Source organism: Empidonax traillii, unplaced genomic scaffold (genome assembly GCF_003031625.1).
Source record: "Empidonax traillii isolate 1590-97213 ecotype Southwest subspecies unplaced genomic scaffold, ASM303162v1 scaffold138:size3245559, whole genome shotgun sequence".
Taxonomy (NCBI): domain Eukaryota; kingdom Metazoa; phylum Chordata; class Aves; order Passeriformes; family Tyrannidae; genus Empidonax; species Empidonax traillii.
The window spans coordinates 2,490,648-2,508,776 of NW_020955331.1; the positions used below are offsets into that span (position 1 = coordinate 2,490,648).

The following is an 18,129-nucleotide window of genomic DNA, read 5'->3' on the forward strand; positions in this document are numbered from 1 at the left end:
TTTGCCTTTTCTCCAACCAGATTAGTTAGTATTTTAACATATACTGCATCTCCAAGAGACCTTCTCAAATTTTGTCCTTAGGTCATTATAGATGCAAAAGTATTACCACTTTTTTTGTTGTTGTTGTTGCTTTGTTGTTTTGATTTTTTACAGTAAGGCGCTTGGAGAAGAATGTAAAGGAAGTGCTTGAAGATTTTGCTGAGGACAATGAAAAAAAGGTGATGCTCCTAACTGGCAAGAGAGTCCAGCTTGCAGAGGATCTCAGTAAGTACCTACCCTATAGTGTTTTGGAATGAGCTTGAAGTGAAGCAAATTCTGACCACTGTCCTTGAGAACATTCAGTGTGATATGGGTTGTTGATGTGCTGGCATTTATTTAATATCACATGGATTTCTTTTCTTAATTATGGGCAGACCTTACTTATTCAAAGGTGGGCATGGGTAGTATAGTGTGATAAAAAAATAGAATTTCACTGATATATTGCATCAGTGAAAAATGTAGTTACAAAATGTAGAAAAAACCTGTCAGACAGGAAGGTCTTGATGTTGTGCTTATTAAGATGGGACGGCCATTATATAAAGAGATTTAACAAGGAAAAAAATCTATCAGATTTAACCTTCCAGAGGATTACAGTAGTTTAATGATTTGAGTCACTCAAAAAGTATTAAGGAGTTTTGTGGTTAATATGGTAAGGCTTTAAACAGTGGAAGTTTTTCAGGTGACAGTCCAGGTTGAGATGATAGCCCTGTTGTCTGCCTCCACATCCAATAGGGTTTAGACTGACTTTTATCTGATGGGGCTTGTCTTGCACATATGCGGTTGATTTTTTTGGCAGCATTATTCTGTTGTTCTGTGAGAATTCCACTTAAACCCCAACTATGCACCTGGACTGGTGGGGTAAAAAACAATGCTGTACAAAAGGGAAAAGGAAAAAAAAGCTTGTGATGAAGTTCATGTAGTTATATAAATATCTGCATGTTGACATCACAGGTGACCTTTCTTCTTAGACCTGTATTTTGTGTTCAATTTAGAAACTTATTTTTGACTTAGAATATGGTTTGGATATTTACTTCAGAATAAATTAATTTTATGGTCAATGTTTCTTCTTTTAATTAGCAAAGTTCTGATATCAAGGGTTCAGTGGGACAGAAAAGCCTTCAATTGCTGTTAGTTTCCTGAGTATGAATCATGTCTTCTATTTTTTACATCCAAAATGTAGTATAAAAGAAATGTTTTGCTTATAGTAAACTCAAAATCTAAGGATTTACTTTTGATATGCTTACTTTGCTTACGGAAAGAAATCCTGACTCCCATGGCACATGTTCATGAAGTATTGGTATTTTAATTAGGAAGGGAAGTGATCTCCTAAATCACGAAGTCAGTCTCTCTATCCCAGGCAGCTGTGTTTATATAACCTAACTGATTGGAATATCTTGAGCTTTGTCTTTAAATCAGTTAACTTGCTGGGGCTCACTACTCACACTGAGAGCATGTTCCCGGATGTCATTTCTCTGGTGGTTACAAATAGTCTTTTAGTTTCCAGTCTAAATATGTAAATATGAGGCTAGAATTCACTTCCTGATTGGAAACTGTACTTGCAAATGTAAATTATTTGTATACTTGAGGTTGGGATGCTTCCTGTTGATGATGATATGGCAACATTTTCTCACTGCTGTTACATCAGTCTTTTAATGCTGAAACATTGGAAGTGCTTTATTGTTTGTTCATGATACTGGTTAATGGCAAACTATTACTAGCATGGGTGACCCAGAATCTCAGTGAGAGCTCATATAAGACTCAAAACTTATTTCAGCAAATTTTGTTATGTGTTATACAACCTTGAATGTTATTTTAATCCCACATAAGGATATTACTTGATGATGTTTATGCCCTGAATGTTGCTGCTTCTCAGTGTTGATGTCTTAAGTTTTATTCTAGTTATTTTAAAGAATATAAACAGAACTTTTGAACAGTTTCTAACAAATTACTAGTTTTATAATCTACTGAAGATTGTTTTTTCTTTAAAAAAAGGCTTTAAGTGTAATGTAAATGTACTCCTTACCATAAGTATATTGTCATGACACTTATACCAGTGAAGTGAGCAATTACTAAGTTTATAGAAATAAATAAACTATTTGGAGGAAAGGATCATAAGGTGCAAAAAGGGGCAGAGGAGAATATGAATGGCTGAATTGGAAAAAATTAGTTTAAAAGTGTCCTAAAATGCAATCAATCCATAAGAATACCTGTATTGAAAGATACACCAGCAGCTGATGTATCCCAGTGTCGTGTTCCTGGCAATGAGCAGATGTGGGAACAGCATAAGAACAGGTTAAGCATGCAGCAGTGCATACCTGTTGTGCTCTAACAGCATCCAACAATCTGTGGTTCCAAGATTTCCTAATCCTGAGGTAATACCTTTGTGATTAATAGCCATTCAAGGATTTTTTTTTTCGTCCTGTGAATTTCTCTAATTGCTTTTTGAACTCAAGTAAACTTCGGCATTTGCAACATCCTGTGGCAATTAGTTCTAGAGTTCAACTACACATTGTATGAAAAAGTACTTCCTTTTGTTTTTTTGTGAACCACCTGCCGGTTTCATTTGGCTCTCCTTAGTTCTTACTCTGTAAAAAGCATTCAGTAATCTTTTTCTATTCATTTTTTTGTGCCATTCATTACTTCATAGATGTATATGCTACCTGCACTTGATCTTTTTCCTGGCTTGAAAAATTCTCTTGGTGTAGTTGTTCTTTGCATAGACATTGTTTCCTAGCTTCAGTCAGCCCTGCCACTCTTTTCCCCTTTCTTAGTTCTATAAAACCTTTTTTGAGGTAAAAGAACAGAACCTCCACAAAATTCTTGAAATGTATCTGCATTATGGATTTATACAGTTGCATTGTTATGCTTTCTGGGTTTTATTCTGGTCTTTATGCAGTAATTCCTTGTAACCTATTTCGTCTTTTGACTCCTGCTGAGCAGTGAGCTGATGGCTACAATGGACTATCTGCTACAACTCCCAAGCTCTGTTGTGAGAAGCAAAAGTTGTGACATTTCCCTTGTCATGTTTTTAAACTGTAGGTGGTGTTGAGATGTGTTTATTGTTTTGCTTAGGATGCAGAAACAAGGAATTTGCTGTCTGTGTCTTACATGTCTAACTGGACACTTTGGGCTTATTCAGCAGTGGGCAGGAATCTGTTTTAATGCAATTTAAAACCTCCCTCACAACTCTGGTGCATTATTTATATTGAAGTTCTTCTCCCAAGTTGTCTGCCAGTTAAACAACATAGCCAGGTCTTTCACCCTGACTTGGATAGCCTCATCAATAACAGGAAGAATTATATTGACTTTCTAGTTGCACCTGTATCTTGATTGTGCTCATTGCTGAAGGACAAAACATTTTGATTTGAAAATTATATTCCACATAACTTACATTTTACTTAGTTAAATCAGTACCTTAAATATGCTGTATTCCACAAAAAGTAAAATGGGATAGAAGGAGATAAAATACAATAGTAAACAATAATGTTTTAAAAGGAGAATTTCCACTCATAGAAATGCCTCTTGTCAGGCCGAAAAAGCCCTGTTTGTATTGCAGGCTATAAGGCACTGCTTTGGGCTGGAGGGAAAATCTGTCTGATGATGGCAAGTCAGTCCCTTCAAATTCCTTCAGCCTTGTTATGCACAAGTGTGTGCAGCTGGACACAAAGCTTTTCCACTTGCTCTTTTTTTAAAATATTGATTAACCTTTATTTCTACAATACCTTTGTAGATGAATCAGTCAGTATATACCCTTTAGTTTTATCAGTGATCATTGACAGTACTTACTAGTTCATATTGCTTTCTCTTGTATTTATGTTTAACTTTCCGAAGTGACTGACATTGAACATTCATGCAAGCTGCCTCTGAAGTTACTGAAGTTTTTAAATTTTAAGTGTATTTCAAAACAGAGGCCTTTCTAAAATTTGTTAAAACAGTAAAGCTACTGGCATTTGCTGGGTTTCAGAATCTTTTTGATGGCTATGCCAAAGAGGGTTGGTTATTTATAAAAGACAATTATTTGAAGTCTCATCTTCCTTAGAAGTGTATCTTTTTAGCTATGTTTTCCAGTACTGGGCAATACGATTTTTTTTCTGGAAAAGAAATGAATACATAGGTGCAAAAATGTGATTTCAAGATGAATAATGTATTTTATGCTGGTTTATTTTTAACACAAATGCTAAAGTAGTCATGTCAGCAGAAACACTCTGTAGTTCTTTGCAAAACTGATAGCTTGTGTATAAATCTTACCTTTCTGTAGACTACTTTTTAACGTGATAATTTTTGAAAATGTCAAGGTCCCAGTAAAAGGCTTCACAGAACTACCTAATTGTTTCCAGAATTCCACTCTTCTGGACTTGCTTGTTTTGTATAAATGGCCAAAGCAAACTTCCTCAGTAGTGTGAACTCTGCACAATAAGTTGCTGTACAGGTTCCCAACACGAGATGGCAATGAGTGGCCTGTAGAGGAGGCGCAGGATGCTGAGCCGGTCAGGTGCTAGGCTTCCCACGTCTGCTGCTTCCCATGAGCGCAGCTTAGGCAGTGGGCACTGGTGTCCTGGATGCTAAACATTTTCCTTTGGAAGGAAGATGCATTTACCTATCCTCCTTCCTCATGTTTTCCACTCTCTCTGGGTCTTGTTTGTCTTTGTGATATGTAATTTATGAAGATTATAAAGGATAGTCGTTTTTTTCTCAGCTACATGTTTCTTGTTAGCAACTGCATGGAAAGTATTAGTTTGTAAGCTTTGTTACTAAAAAGCTGTTAGGAAATGAATGCTTCAATCATTTTGGAAAGGAAATGTATCTTCCAGTGTCTTTTATCCTAAAACTAAGCTACATCTGTCCATATTGCAGTAGCATTTAAAATGTGCTAGATGGTGCACATGGATGTTGTATATTTCAGGCAGTCAGCAGGAGCTTTGCCATTGACTTTACTAGAGTTGAAATCTCACAGACCCCAAAGAAATACATGTCCTATCTTCATTTATTTCTTCTCCTTTATTCCTTTTAAACAGAAAAATTACAAATGTTGCAAAGGCATCCTTTTAAGTACACAGGATAAACATAGCATAGTACATACAAAGCAGCTTTCCTAAGTCAGCGTACTATTCATCCAATATCCTGTGTCCTCACAAGTTGGAAAAGAAAGCCCAGAACTTCACCAAATTATAAGTAAAACCATGTGCATGGGATAGTCATTGGCAGGAGGTGGGAATGCCTGTGGAAACTTGATCCTGAAATTGTTAGGTACAAGTGTGAATGGATCAGCCTCCAAGTTCATTTGTCAGTAATGTTGACACCTGTACAGGTGTCATGGGCTAGCTGAGACTTTGTTCTGCGCAAAAACTTTTTGAAACATTTGAGGAGAAAGCCCTCACAAGAAGAAAAGACAGCTTAGGGCCATTTGTTTAGATTCTGTCATACTTTTGTAAGCTATGACAAATAACAGTTTGAAGGCCTTAATTATTTTCCTGTAAAGACTAAAACGTATAAAAGCTAAACAAGCTAGAGTCACAATAAGTTTTGTATCTAAAGTCATTGAAGTCACAGCATTAAATTTTTAATTTACTTTTTCTCATGTTGAATGTAAACCATTTGCCAACTTTACATGAATGATTTAATATCATATAGGCATATAATAAACTTGCCATTTTAATAGAGTTAAAAGGCCAATGTTAGCTAAGGCTGGTACTTCCATATGCAAGTTGCTGACTCAGGGTCTGGAATTCCTGTGATATATTTGGCTAAGCTGAATGGGTTCTGTTGTATGTAACAAACTGATTTGGATTCAAGCAAGTTTCCTTTTTTTGTTATGCATTTATGCAAGTTGGGGATAAAGTCTGTGAAGAGTACTTTGCATATAATTACTTCTTCCGTGGTTACATTTTTTTTCTTTCATTACTCTTAGCTGCAGAACAAAAATGTTGTGTGAAAATAATCTTACATTGTGGTCATTATTGTAGACTAATTAAATTTCAGTTCCTTGAGATGACTGTTAAAAGTATTTTGATTTGACCTCTGTCCTGCATGACATTGTTAATTACATGTGCTCCTTAAAATTATGCTTTGACTTGGCTCTCTAAAGTCTTTACTTTCACTTGCTCTTCTATTATGAGCTTTAGCTTTTTTCAAAAGGTCACAGCATTTCATAGGGGCAAAGCTCAGCTGTAATGGGAAAGACCTCTCAAATAAGCACATCTTAGGTAATTTTCCCCTAGAAACCAGAGGCAGAAAAAACAGCTCAAAAGGCAATGGGTGGTAGTCCTTAAATCAGTCCTTAAGGTGCTTGTTTAGAACCGTTGTGGGTTTTGGTGTTTTCAAAATAGAGAGAAAAAAGGTATCGTTTTCAAGACATTTGATCGTAGTGCCCAGATGTTGCTTGTACTGCTCCAAGACAGACATGGGAAAGAGGAAAGCATCCTAGGAAATGCAAATGGAAGAGTGATCTTACTATAATCTGAAGAATTAGGGCTATTTTGTGCTCTCATTTCTTCCATAATGCCTGAATATTGGAGTTTCAGAAGGTATGCAAGTAAAAATATAGTTACTTCATAGTTGTGAGACAATTCCAGAGGTGGCAGCAGTCTTGTTTTGCTCCTTTCTTCTGGTTGTAGCAATGAGAAGCCTTCAGTTCTCATTTTATCCTGAGCTGGCAAAACATTACACCAGGAGATATGGTGACCTTCTAACGAGACAAAAGCAGAGCAGCCATTTCCCTCTGGGAATCACTGAACAGATAGATCTCCAACTTCTCCTAAGCATATGCAGAGTAGCTGCACAGTCCCCTACCAGCAGGTTCCCAGGAGACATTAACATGGCCCTGTATCTTATCAGAGGCCGGGTGTTGTTTAGAGCACATTCATTTCTGCCTAAATCTCAATCAGTCACATCATGTGGGTTGTCTGTGTCTAACTAGTTCAGACTCGTGCTGGTGTCACCAGTGCCTGGTGGCAGCAGGGCTCCTGTGCTCCCTCTGGGTTCTGTAGAGGTCCTGGTGCTCCATGACGCAGGAAGTTGAGGGACAGTGTGCTTGAAATGAGTCTGTGTGGTCATGTCTTCAATTTCCTATACCTTTGAACATATGGAAGTCACAATATATCATAGTAGATTTGCTAACTTTCTGGTGGAATGCAAAATAATTTGGTTTGCATGATTATCATGTTTTTTAATTCCATGTAGATAATTTTAGAAATTAACCCCAAAAAGTGTGCTTTGATGTGAAAGACACCAGTTAAATGTTCAAGTCCATTTTTTTTGTTTTGTTTTGTTTTCTCTTGAGTTTTAGGGCAGCTGCATGAAACTAATGAATTAAAACCAGAAGAATGTGTAGGACACCCTGTGTCAAAGTGCAGATAAGGTGGTTTCTGCTTTGTGTCATGGCAGAAAGTACTTTAGAAAGCTGCATCTTCTCAGAGAGGGAAGTAATCCTCAAGGGAGAGCATACATCATTTGTAAATATCCTGTGATGGAGTGATGGTTTACTTAACTTAAGAATCCCAGATGACCAAAGCCTGTCTGCTATGATTTCTTAGTTATTGATGAAGAGCTAGGCACTGATGTCCAGATCCTAAAACGGATCCTTATAAAGTTCAGTACATTTGTCACTGACTAAAGGAAACCTATCACTTAAAGTTGACATTGAAAAATAGTGATAAACTGCTACATGAATAATGACATATTTAATGCCTGTTAATCTTAGCCTAGACCCATGTCTCTTGTACTTGAGGGTCATTCTGGTGTCTGCCAAATATATGTTTTTCCCTAAAATTTCCTTAATGATGCAAGTGTCAAAACATCTAATTGGATGCTATTTTCTCTTTAGTACTAGTTGCTTATGAGGGTACTTATTAGTCAAAATTTAGGTAAGTACTTACCATGGAGAGATTTACTGTTTATATAAATACAGGCTTTTAAATGGGCCAGTATAACATTCACATTTCTGAAAGCTGGAGAAGTCAGTGTAGTATATACCTGTTGCACATTGTTAATTGTTACTGTAGTGGACTCCACTTTTAATTTTGAAGTCTCTATGAAAAGAGAAGGAAATTTCAGCTAGAAATGGTACCAAACTCAAAAAAAAAAAAAATCTATATGTTTTTCTTCAGCGTATGATGACTTAAGTTTCTGACTGTCAAAAATTAAGTTATTATTATGATCTAAAAATTAATCTCATCACCATTTTATTCTCTGCCATATTTTATAATTCATATAAATAGTCCTGATGGCATATTAATTTATTATCTATCTAATTACTGAGTGTACTTCCTTTTGGTGGAGAAACAGCATATATTAGTTATTTATTATGTTAAAGTGTATTTACAGTTTTTTATCCTTAAGGTTACAGTAGCCTTTACATAAGTAGTTTATCTTTGTAGTATAGCTATAGTAGTTTACCTTTGTAGCTCCTTTTTGCATAAGAAAAAATTTATCTTTTTTAATATCACTGAATGAATCATTGGGTAATATTTCTGGTTTGCCTTCATGCTTTTCACTGTTTCTGCCTGAAATAATGAATATTATCATGTTCTGATTCATTCTAGCTTAACAGTTTTGATTTTGAAATTCAGTCTTTCTTTATCTCTAAGTCTGATTCCAGATATGAGTCTGCTTTATAAGGTTGCCTTGTCATTCTGCTACTAAGCGCCTTCTAGCTGTCCGGTAAGCAGCACAGCTATATTCTGTTGAAAGATTGAGTTATTAGAAGAGTTTTAATTAAAAAAATCTAAGGTAGAGACAGAGGACTGAAAGGTTCCCAACTCCTACCTTGCTATTGCAGACATTGTGACTCCCATAAACTTGCAACTTAATACAGAGTAATGATCATTGGTACCTTAGGCTGACCTTAATGACAGTGTAGAAATGTATATTGTTCATGATCTCACATCATGGTTTGGTAATATTTGGTTTCATCTTCGTAGACAAGTGGGACTGATGTGTAATAACCCATAGAAACATGTCTGGTATAAAGTCAGTAGTCTACATAGTTATCAGTTTTGTTTCAGTCCTGTATCTCAGTTCTCAAAGGCTCTGTCAGAGACAGAAGGATTTTGTGTTTGCCAGCCTGAGGAGCCCTGGGGACTGCTCCAAGAAACACAGTCAGCTTCTGTTCTGTTCCACCGGGGGAGGTGGGAAACTTGGGGCCAAAAACATTTTGTTAATCTGCAGAGCTCTCACTTGTGAATCTGGAGCAGCTATAGATCAAGACATTGATTAGTAATCTACAATTTCATCAGCACAATATACAAGTCCCATTTCTGGAACTAAAAATCATTATTAGTAATGCTAAAATAACATTCCAATGCTTTTAGACAAGGTTTTTTCTGCTGCTGCCTTGTTCTCTTTAGTCTAAAATAAAGGTAATACTGTTTTTGTGCAGGCAGCTTTGCTCAGGTATGCTGTGCAGGGATTAATAATTGATATGAGTTTTGGTATTAATTTTTTGATATTAATATTTGCAACAAAAGTGACTTCAGTAATAGCAGTTGTGACTCGGGATGTTTTTCTGTCTAAACTGACTTCTTAATTTTATTACATTTCTACAGCAGGCTAAATATACAATCTGGAGGCAATCTTTTCCTGTTTTGAAGGTGGATTTACCTACAACAGGGAAAAGGAAAATATATCTTTGTAGGAAACAGGCTCCTTGAGGTTTTTTCCTTTTAAGGCCATGCAAAAGGAAATGTTCAACCAGGTCACCAGCAGGCAGTTGTTGATGAACTCATATCCGTGAAATTGATATGTTGGCTGACCCTTGGAGATTTTAATAGTGATACTGAAATAATTTGTTTAGCACCTTGTCTTGTTCTATGGTTTAAAATAAAGATTTCTGAGAGGACACTGAAATATTATCTTTGTCTGTGTAATAATGAAAACTTCGCACCTGTTGCACCTGGATAGTTAGAGCATCTTTGTCCTTCTTGTTGTCTTTCTGCAGCTGATGCCTGGAATAGAGGTATTGTAGATGTTGCCCAAATTAAAATACCTTTTATCTCAGGATGGCAAAGGGATTTAAGGCAAGTAAAAAAGCTGTCAGTGAGTCTGGTGAATATAATGGTGGCATGGCTTTCTATGTCTGAGAGAGGAGGCCTGATTTATAAATATATTTACAACAGGTTTATATCATAATTATCCCATTCCAGTGAGTGTTCTTTGAAGTTAAAATTTATAGAAAGAACACAGTTAAACTGAAGTCAGAATCTTTAAAAGGAACTCAAACTGGATGCATATTCAAATCTGGATTGCAACACATAAGAAACATTTTGGAACGATACTGCGATGTAGCTACTACAATACTGCAATGTAGCATCAGTTAACATCTTCCTTCACTATAACTAGTGGTAACTAAAGAGCATGCTGGCTATTTTCTGCAAGCTTGCATTTTAGAGGCTATATATTCTTAATGATTCATGGATTTACTTCATGAACTATTATAAATTCCATTTAAACTTTTCAAGGTTCTGCAGTGCTTTTATTACACTAATGAGCTAATTGTTTAAGAATCATTCACATGATTCATTCTCCTGTCCAGCCTTTTTTAAAAAAACTTTCAGCTGCTGAAACTCTCTTGATGAACAATATTTATAGCGGTTTGACAACAGGATGAGGAACAGCGTTTGTCTTTGTAACAGCTTAAAGAAAAGGCCTTTCCAGCACCCAGCTATGCAGTTACAATCTTGACCTCTTTCTTATGCTGGGAACATACATACGGCAGACAAGCAGCACCTCCCATGTGTTTTCTTGACCCTTTGGCTGTCCATTCACTTCCCATCTGTTATGCAGCCTTAAAGGAACAGAGGAGGCCCTCTACTTATAAATCTGTCTTTGCAGATGACAGATGATGTTCTGTCCCTTTAAGGGCAGCCTGGGTGGTTTTGCCTTTTTTTTATCCCCCCTTAAAATTTTAGCTTTCCCCTTGGTCTTACCCAGATGGAAATATGGTATGTGAACAAGAGAAAACTGGCAAAAAATGTGATGGATTTCAAAGGATTTTCTAAAATTGAGCAGGACATGACCTCGCAATGATCAGTGAATTATGGTAGTGTTTGCATGAGACACAAGTAAGCATGTTGATACAGGTCTTGTAACTGTGGTTGGAAAGTCTGCTTTCTGGGGCATTATTTGGAGTGGCTGTGAGAATGCTGCCTCATACTATTTCCACAAGAAGTAAAGCTTTCTCACTGCCCTTGGAAAATCGAGGAATAAGAGATGTTTCCTCCATCTCTTCTCCATCTGACTGTTCATAGGGATTGTACAGAACTATGGGGTTTGTGTTTTAGGTAGCCCTAGGCAAAAAATCAGCTTTCAGTAGAAAACTATGGATCGACATCCCTAGTTCTTAATGGTGTGCTCCTGGGCATTCTGATGAATTGTGACTGACTGGACTTTCCTTTTTATTAGAGGAAAGATGATGCATTCAGAGTGGTAAATTCAACATTTCTGCCTCTACAGTTAATTAACCATAACATAGAAGTGGCACAGCAAGCAGTGAGAATGTTTATAGGCAAGGAAGGGATTAAGAAAGGAAGGAAGATTTAAAAAAAAAAAAAAAAAAAAAGGGGGGAGAACTGAAATCTAAACACAATCCAGAGCCAAAGGAGTAACAAGCATGAGGCCAAAGGAGTAACAAGCATGAGCTTTCAAATATCAAAGCCATGTAAACATTTGTTGGATAGACATCACTTCAGTGTAGAACAGGAGGAGTTATAATAAGGTGTTAACACATTTTTTTTTGTGGTGGTTTGATGCTGTAGGTTTCATCCAAGTACAAAATGAAGATTAATCTGTGTCCAGAAAGATGTTAACAATTTTTTTTTTTTTAATGCTGCAACTGAAATTTGATGTCATATGGGCAAATTTGTAAGTGGGAATGGAAAGCCTTTTAATTTGCCCAAAGTACTTGTGCAACCTGTTCTGGTGTAGACAGACATGAATATCTTTAAAATTCTGTAATGAAACTACTGGCTTTATACAGGTAAATATGTATTTGAATGTCTCAAACTTCATTTATCTTGAGAACCATAAGCAACAGGTTTTGTGGGCGAAATAATGTATTATTTTGGTCAGAATTAACATATTTGTTCACCACACCTGGACAGATGGGGCTTTGAGCAACCTGGTCTAGTGAAAGGTGTGTTTATTAAAATTGATGTTGTGTAAATGCATAACTCTGCCATTAGCCTATCTAAAAAGTAAACCAATTCATCAGACTGCTGCTCTGTGCTGCAGAATGGATTTGTGGGAAAGTGTAAAAGGTTGGCAGGAGTCTGCTGCTGCAGAGGGCTTTACTGCAGCTAAAAATACAGGGCATAGGATGTATAATTGCAGTTATTTGGCAGTCATTGTAACTGTTCTTTTTAAGAATAGCCAGCATGTTATTTCAAAGTATTAAATTACCTCAAGACCTCGTAATTATTACAGTTAAGTAATCATTTCAATTCAGTCCAAGTATAAAAACTAATAAAGTGCTCATAATATGAAGTCAATTTTAGCGTGTCTGTTCTCTGAGCAAACACAGCTGATTCAGTATATTCTGGTGGAATATGTATTTGCTATCCTGTTATTTTAGTACGCCATAATCAGAAAATTAAAATAGATTAGTTGGCACAAATCTTTTTTTAAGGGTGAAATAATAATTACAGGTTTTTGCTGATGCTATTAATTTTCAGGACTGGAATATTTCATTAACAAGAGGTTGAGGAAGGAAAATATTTGCATTTAATACTGCAAAATGTGCCTGCTTTCACTGGGTCTAATGGCTTGATCAATACAAAGGTCACACTTGGGAAAGCATGTAGCAATTGGGCGGAAAAAAGTATCATAGAAAGCTCCTGAAAGCTCCTCATGAAGACATCTCCTTAGTTGTGAGATCTAATCTCCTGTTTTGTCACTGGCATCTGCAGTTCTTTTTGGAGACCAAGGTTCAGGATTAGTAATTTCTAAAACCAGAATCATTATAGAATGGTTTGGGTTGGAAGGGACCATAAATATCATCTTGTTTCAACCCCCCTGCCATGCACAAACACACCTTTCACTAGACCAGGTTGCTCAAAGCCCCATCTGTCCAGGTGTGGTGAACAGATATGTTAATTCTGTCCAAAATAATACATTATTTTGAAGGCTAACTTTATAAACATTCGTAGAGCAGCAATATTGGAAGCCAGTTATTTGCCTAAATAAATGCCATAGAAATAACTTTTTCATTACATGAGAGTTTTATATACTGAGATGAAAACAAGGCATATTCTTTTTTTCATTTAAAAAGGTAGTAATTGGAACAGTTTGAATGTGCTTAGTGAGGAAAAGTGATCACGGGTCTACCTTTTTTTTTTTTTTTTTTTGACAGCTTTCAAAGAGTCTGCTGAACCGAATCAGATTTTTTTTTTTTAACCTGGTAAAAATCAGCTACTGCTGTTTCTTAACTTCCAAGGTACAGCTTTTGCCTTTACAATGACTGTAATCTTCATTTAATATCAAAGTATTTTTTAAAAGAAAATCAGCTGAAATTCAAGAAGGTTCTTAGGTGTTTTATTTAGGGCCTAGAGTGTGATTCAGCTTCATTGTACTTCTGTGTTTGTAGATGAGCACAACTGAGGAAGGGCACACTGAAGTGTTGAAAGTCTCAGTGACTTGCCCTTCATCACCTAAGAATTACAAGATACAGATAGAACTTTGAGGTTTCTTCGTCCTCAGTCGGTCTGTTTTCCTTATTTTCAAATGCTAACTAAAATTCTTTATTTTTATTAGAAAAGGACTGCAGGTGTTTGTTGAGTTATTATTATTATTATTGTTACCATTTTTATTATTACTCTAAAATGCTTTTTATGTCTGTTTATGGGGTTGTCATTTTGTTCGATTAAACTTTTGGTACCGTAGCTACATTAAAATGTTCTCTTTGGAGATAACTTTTTTCCCACTCATTCTTATGTATCCCATTTGAAGCAGATTGTTTTTTTCTTCCTGTTTTGCTGTTACTTCAGCTCAGCAAAGCAAGTTTATAACATATGGAAATGCTAAAGAGAAGAAAACATTATTAAAAGTTTTATAAAAAAGCTCAAACCCTGTATCTCATGCAAGGGAACATACGGCTTTAATCCAATAGTATTTTTAGCTTGGAAAAAAATATTTGTCTGGGTTTATGCTCATCTAACTTATTCTTGTCTGTCCTGCTGCTCTCCTTCTGTCCCTTCATATTTCTGAAGTGTGTGTTTTTCATGGCTATAATCACACACAGAAGGAGCTTCAAATGAGGATGTGGTGAGAGAGAAGCAGGAAATCTCACAGGCTTTGGATTCCAGCTATGTTCTAAATCTTGCTTCATAAGCAATTTAATAAATCAAAAAGGTTATATGATGACAGGAGTTGTATGGAATCGAGAAAAGAGTGGAAAAATGCTTAAGCCCCTGGATTTTTCCCTATCAATGTTGCCTTTTCATTCTTAGTAACTGTTTGTAGTTGTGGTCAAGTCATGTTTTTAAAGAGAAATAAGCTCCCAGCTTTAGTTTTTATATAAAATGAGATTCTGCCCCTATCATCTGGTTACTACTGAAATGCAGGGAAATAAATTGCAGGTTTTAAACATTCTTAACATTGTGCATTCCCTTTTGAGGAGGTGTCTTGAATACTGATGTGTGGTTCCCTGAAATTCTCCGTGGTGAAAGGGCACTAGCTTTCAACTTATTTAGAATGATTAGCAGTGTTTGTTATGCTTGCTGTGGAGAGTAAGGGTATTTGGTTGAAGAAAAAAGGGGTTAGTGGGCACCCTGTAACAGGTGTACAGTAGTTCTTCTGTGCGTGATCTGATGGAAATTTCAGGTTTTTGAAATACAATGTTTCTAGTACTGGATTCATTCAGTAAATTTTTGAATTATTAAATTAGCATTATAATTATAAAATATGTTTGTAGGAGTTCTTCAAATGGGACAGAGTTTCATTTTTTCTGATGTAGAAAAATGTTGTAAATCTTCATAATTAAGAAAATGCATAGAGTAATATTGATGACAGCATTAGTTCTTGCTCATGTTTGCAGGTTTGGTTTTTGTGTGTTTGGAGTTTGGTTGTTTTTTTTTTTCTTTTTGTACCTGTCCCCAGGTACTTAATAGTAATAGGTATTTGAATGGTCATCTTTTTAATTCCTCCAGAAAAAGTTCGGGAAATCCAGGAGAAACTTGAAGCCTTCATAGAAGCCCTCCATCAAGAAAAATAGGTTGTTCAAGCAGGTAATTATGTTTAGATCATAAAAAGATTGCTACAGTTATCTCATTCTTCTGTATAAAATTATTATCCATCTCTTTTAAATGCACATACAGACTTTGTGAAAATTCCTATGTGTTTTATTCCATTGCCTGGCTGCTGCTGCTTCTTGCTTCTAAACTGCAGAACTATACTTTCAGCTTTTATGCTACAAGCAGATATGAAACTTAGGAGAAATACAATTACTGGCTAGTTATTTAGATAGGCTATTTGATTACTCTCAGTTCATTATTTTTATCTGTTTTAAGGGAACGCTTTCCATGAAGGCATTTTGGTTCTTTTGTTTTGCTAAAGAACTGTATATTATTGGCAAAACTATGTGCATGCAGGTAATTTCCAAAAATTATTCTCAAAGCCATAAGCCCAAGTGCTGTCAAGCATTTGTACGTACCTTAAAATAATTACCTTTCTGTTTCAACAGAACTTGACGTGAGAATGCAGCCTTCTCCAGGATACCTTGCACAAAGACTGAATTGAAATGGCTTTTGTGCCCCATTCTCTTTCCGGTCTTTTGGGGAGCATCCTGAAACATTGGAGGAGAAAGAAAATAATGTCTTATGGGATTGAGAAGTTCAGTTAAAATCCATCTGCGCATTTAATTTTTGAAGCTACATGCACAGAAGAATCTGACTTATGTATCAATGAGATAGCTTGAGAGCTTACTGAAGTTGTACATTTAAGGGTTTTTTTTTCCTGAACGGGAAAAAAGCTTTTATTTTTGGTATCTGTCATGTATGGTAGAGCTGGATCAGATTCATAAAATGATTTTATCTGTTGTCATTTTCTTGCCTGCAAATGATCCTGGGAGTTTGACATAACATTTTAGTATTTGTATGTACATTAAAACACTCTTCTGAGTACTGCCATTTGTATTTGTTATGCTCTGTGTTGAAGCATTTGCTGATCACTGCGGTACAGGTTTAAAAGCATGGTTTTGAGATCTTGAGAGGAAGTTGTGGATTTTGTTAAACTCCAAAACTATTGAGAGATGTCATCCAAATAATTCTTGTAATGCTTTCAAGTGGAAGTACAGACTGCTATTCAGTGACATCTTAAAAGGTTTAGGCTCAGGAAATAATGTCAACAACTGCTCCTTTTACCTGTTCTTTCCTAATATATGTTGTTACTCTTGAATCACAGCCAATTACATTTCATATCTGGGACTGCACAGACTCAGATGTCCTTGTTAACTCCTCCCTTAACCATAGGTACAGAGTAACCTGACCGAGTATGTGTGAAATGTAGAAGGATAGAATGTATGATTTCCAACTTTTCTGACTTCCTAACTTAAAAAAAAGGAAAAGTGTCAATAATTTCATTTTTTTTAATAGCTACTCTAAGACCAAAATCACTTCTATAAGAATGTTGTGCACAAGGTCCTTCCGCACCCACTTGATGTTTATCATTCAGCATTAGTAAGGAATCTTTCTTCCACTGCCTTTAAGTTTTGCCATGAAAATGTCACTTCTGGCAAATTTAAGCATGATATAAGCTCTCTAACGTAGGTGCCTGGTGGTTAATCACTACCATATTTTTCTGCCCACACTTTGCCACAGAAGATCTGGATATGCCTCTGAATACTTGTGTGGAAGAAGGTGTTAGTCCTGAAACAGTTTCTTTTGCAGTTGTCTGATAATGTACTGAAAAACTGACCTAGATTTATCTTTCCCTTTTGAAAAGGCAGTTGATTTTGATGTGTGGAAATGAAAAGAAGGGAATCTGAATGTTTTCCAACAGATATTGCTTTGGTTTACTCCCAGAGAAAATACAGAGTTTGGTAAGGTGTTCCCCAAATATTTGGACACCCATGTGGACAAAAAGCTAACATAGAGCTATTCGTAAAATGATGTTGAAAGGTTAAACATTTCAGGGTGATCTAACTGAATGTTTTGCAATTTTTTTTTAATTAATTCCTGAAAATGAGTGTTTGAGAACAGAAAAATGGAAAAAATTGGCATGTCCTCTTCATTCTCTGAAGATAACTTCAGAAATGTAAGTTTGCACAATTTTGAAGGCAGACACCTTAGTGTATATCAAATAAGTCTGTTCTTTGTAAAAAAATCAAACAAAACAAAGAAAAAAACTCTTGCATTTACCTAGAGATCACTGTTTAAAACTTCTGTGTAATATAAATGTTGCAAAATGTTGCATCCAGTGGCCCAGTGTTCTTCTCTTCTAGTGTGTTTCTAAGGTTTTAGTTCTGACTTCTCTGTGCTGCTCATCTAAGACTTAGCATGATGTATTCCATGGAAACTAGATATTTATTGAATAAAAATGTAACTGAAGGAATAATAAAATGTGGGGTTTGAACATGGTGCTGTTGCACCTAATTGAGAAGTCACTTTGACCTTATTTTTCTCATTTATTAAATTGTGAACAAGTACACTGCTAATGACAGCAAAATGTCTGATTCAGAGGTGCTGTGCCGGCACCAAATTAGGGGTAGCTGTACCAAGTGTTCTCTTTTACTGTATAAATTAATGTACCATCTATGTAATACATTTAGACAAAGATGTCATATGAAAAATCATTGCATTAAAAGCTTTTCTCTCTGGAAGTTTAGATAATGAATTGATACCCAGCATATAACTGAAGACTGTTAGACTGTTACAGAATGCTAGTTTCAGGTGCGTTTACTGGGGCAATGGGTTTGAGAGTTAAAGAGCAGACATCTTACCAACCTCTGACTTCAGGAATATATGTTTTTCTTTTTTTTCTTCTTTCTTTTAGATGAAGAAAAATTTTCCCAAATCAAAAAAAACCCCAAACTATTTACTGGTAACTGTGATATTGAAGGTGCTGCAAGTTTGCTCCACAAAGCTTGAATTGCAGACATGGACA

At 35.9% G+C, this 18,129-nt stretch overlaps 1 protein-coding gene across 4 annotated transcripts in view; it reads left to right on the forward strand.

The window, feature by feature from the left end:
* Nucleotides 1-17,629, forward strand: part of OPA1 (OPA1, mitochondrial dynamin like GTPase) — a 50,040-nt gene extending 32,411 nt beyond the window's left edge. For all 4 annotated transcript variants that reach the window (XM_027883974.1, XM_027883976.1, XM_027883975.1 and 1 more), the window contains 3 exons: nucleotides 154-264; nucleotides 15,177-15,254; nucleotides 15,710-17,629. In XM_027883974.1, coding sequence (XP_027739775.1) covers nucleotides 154-264; nucleotides 15,177-15,241 — 176 coding nt within the window. In that variant the 3' untranslated portion in view covers nucleotides 15,242-15,254; nucleotides 15,710-17,629. The remainder of the gene's footprint in view (nucleotides 1-153; nucleotides 265-15,176; nucleotides 15,255-15,709) is intronic.
* The last annotated feature ends 500 nt before the right edge of the window (nucleotides 17,630-18,129 follow it).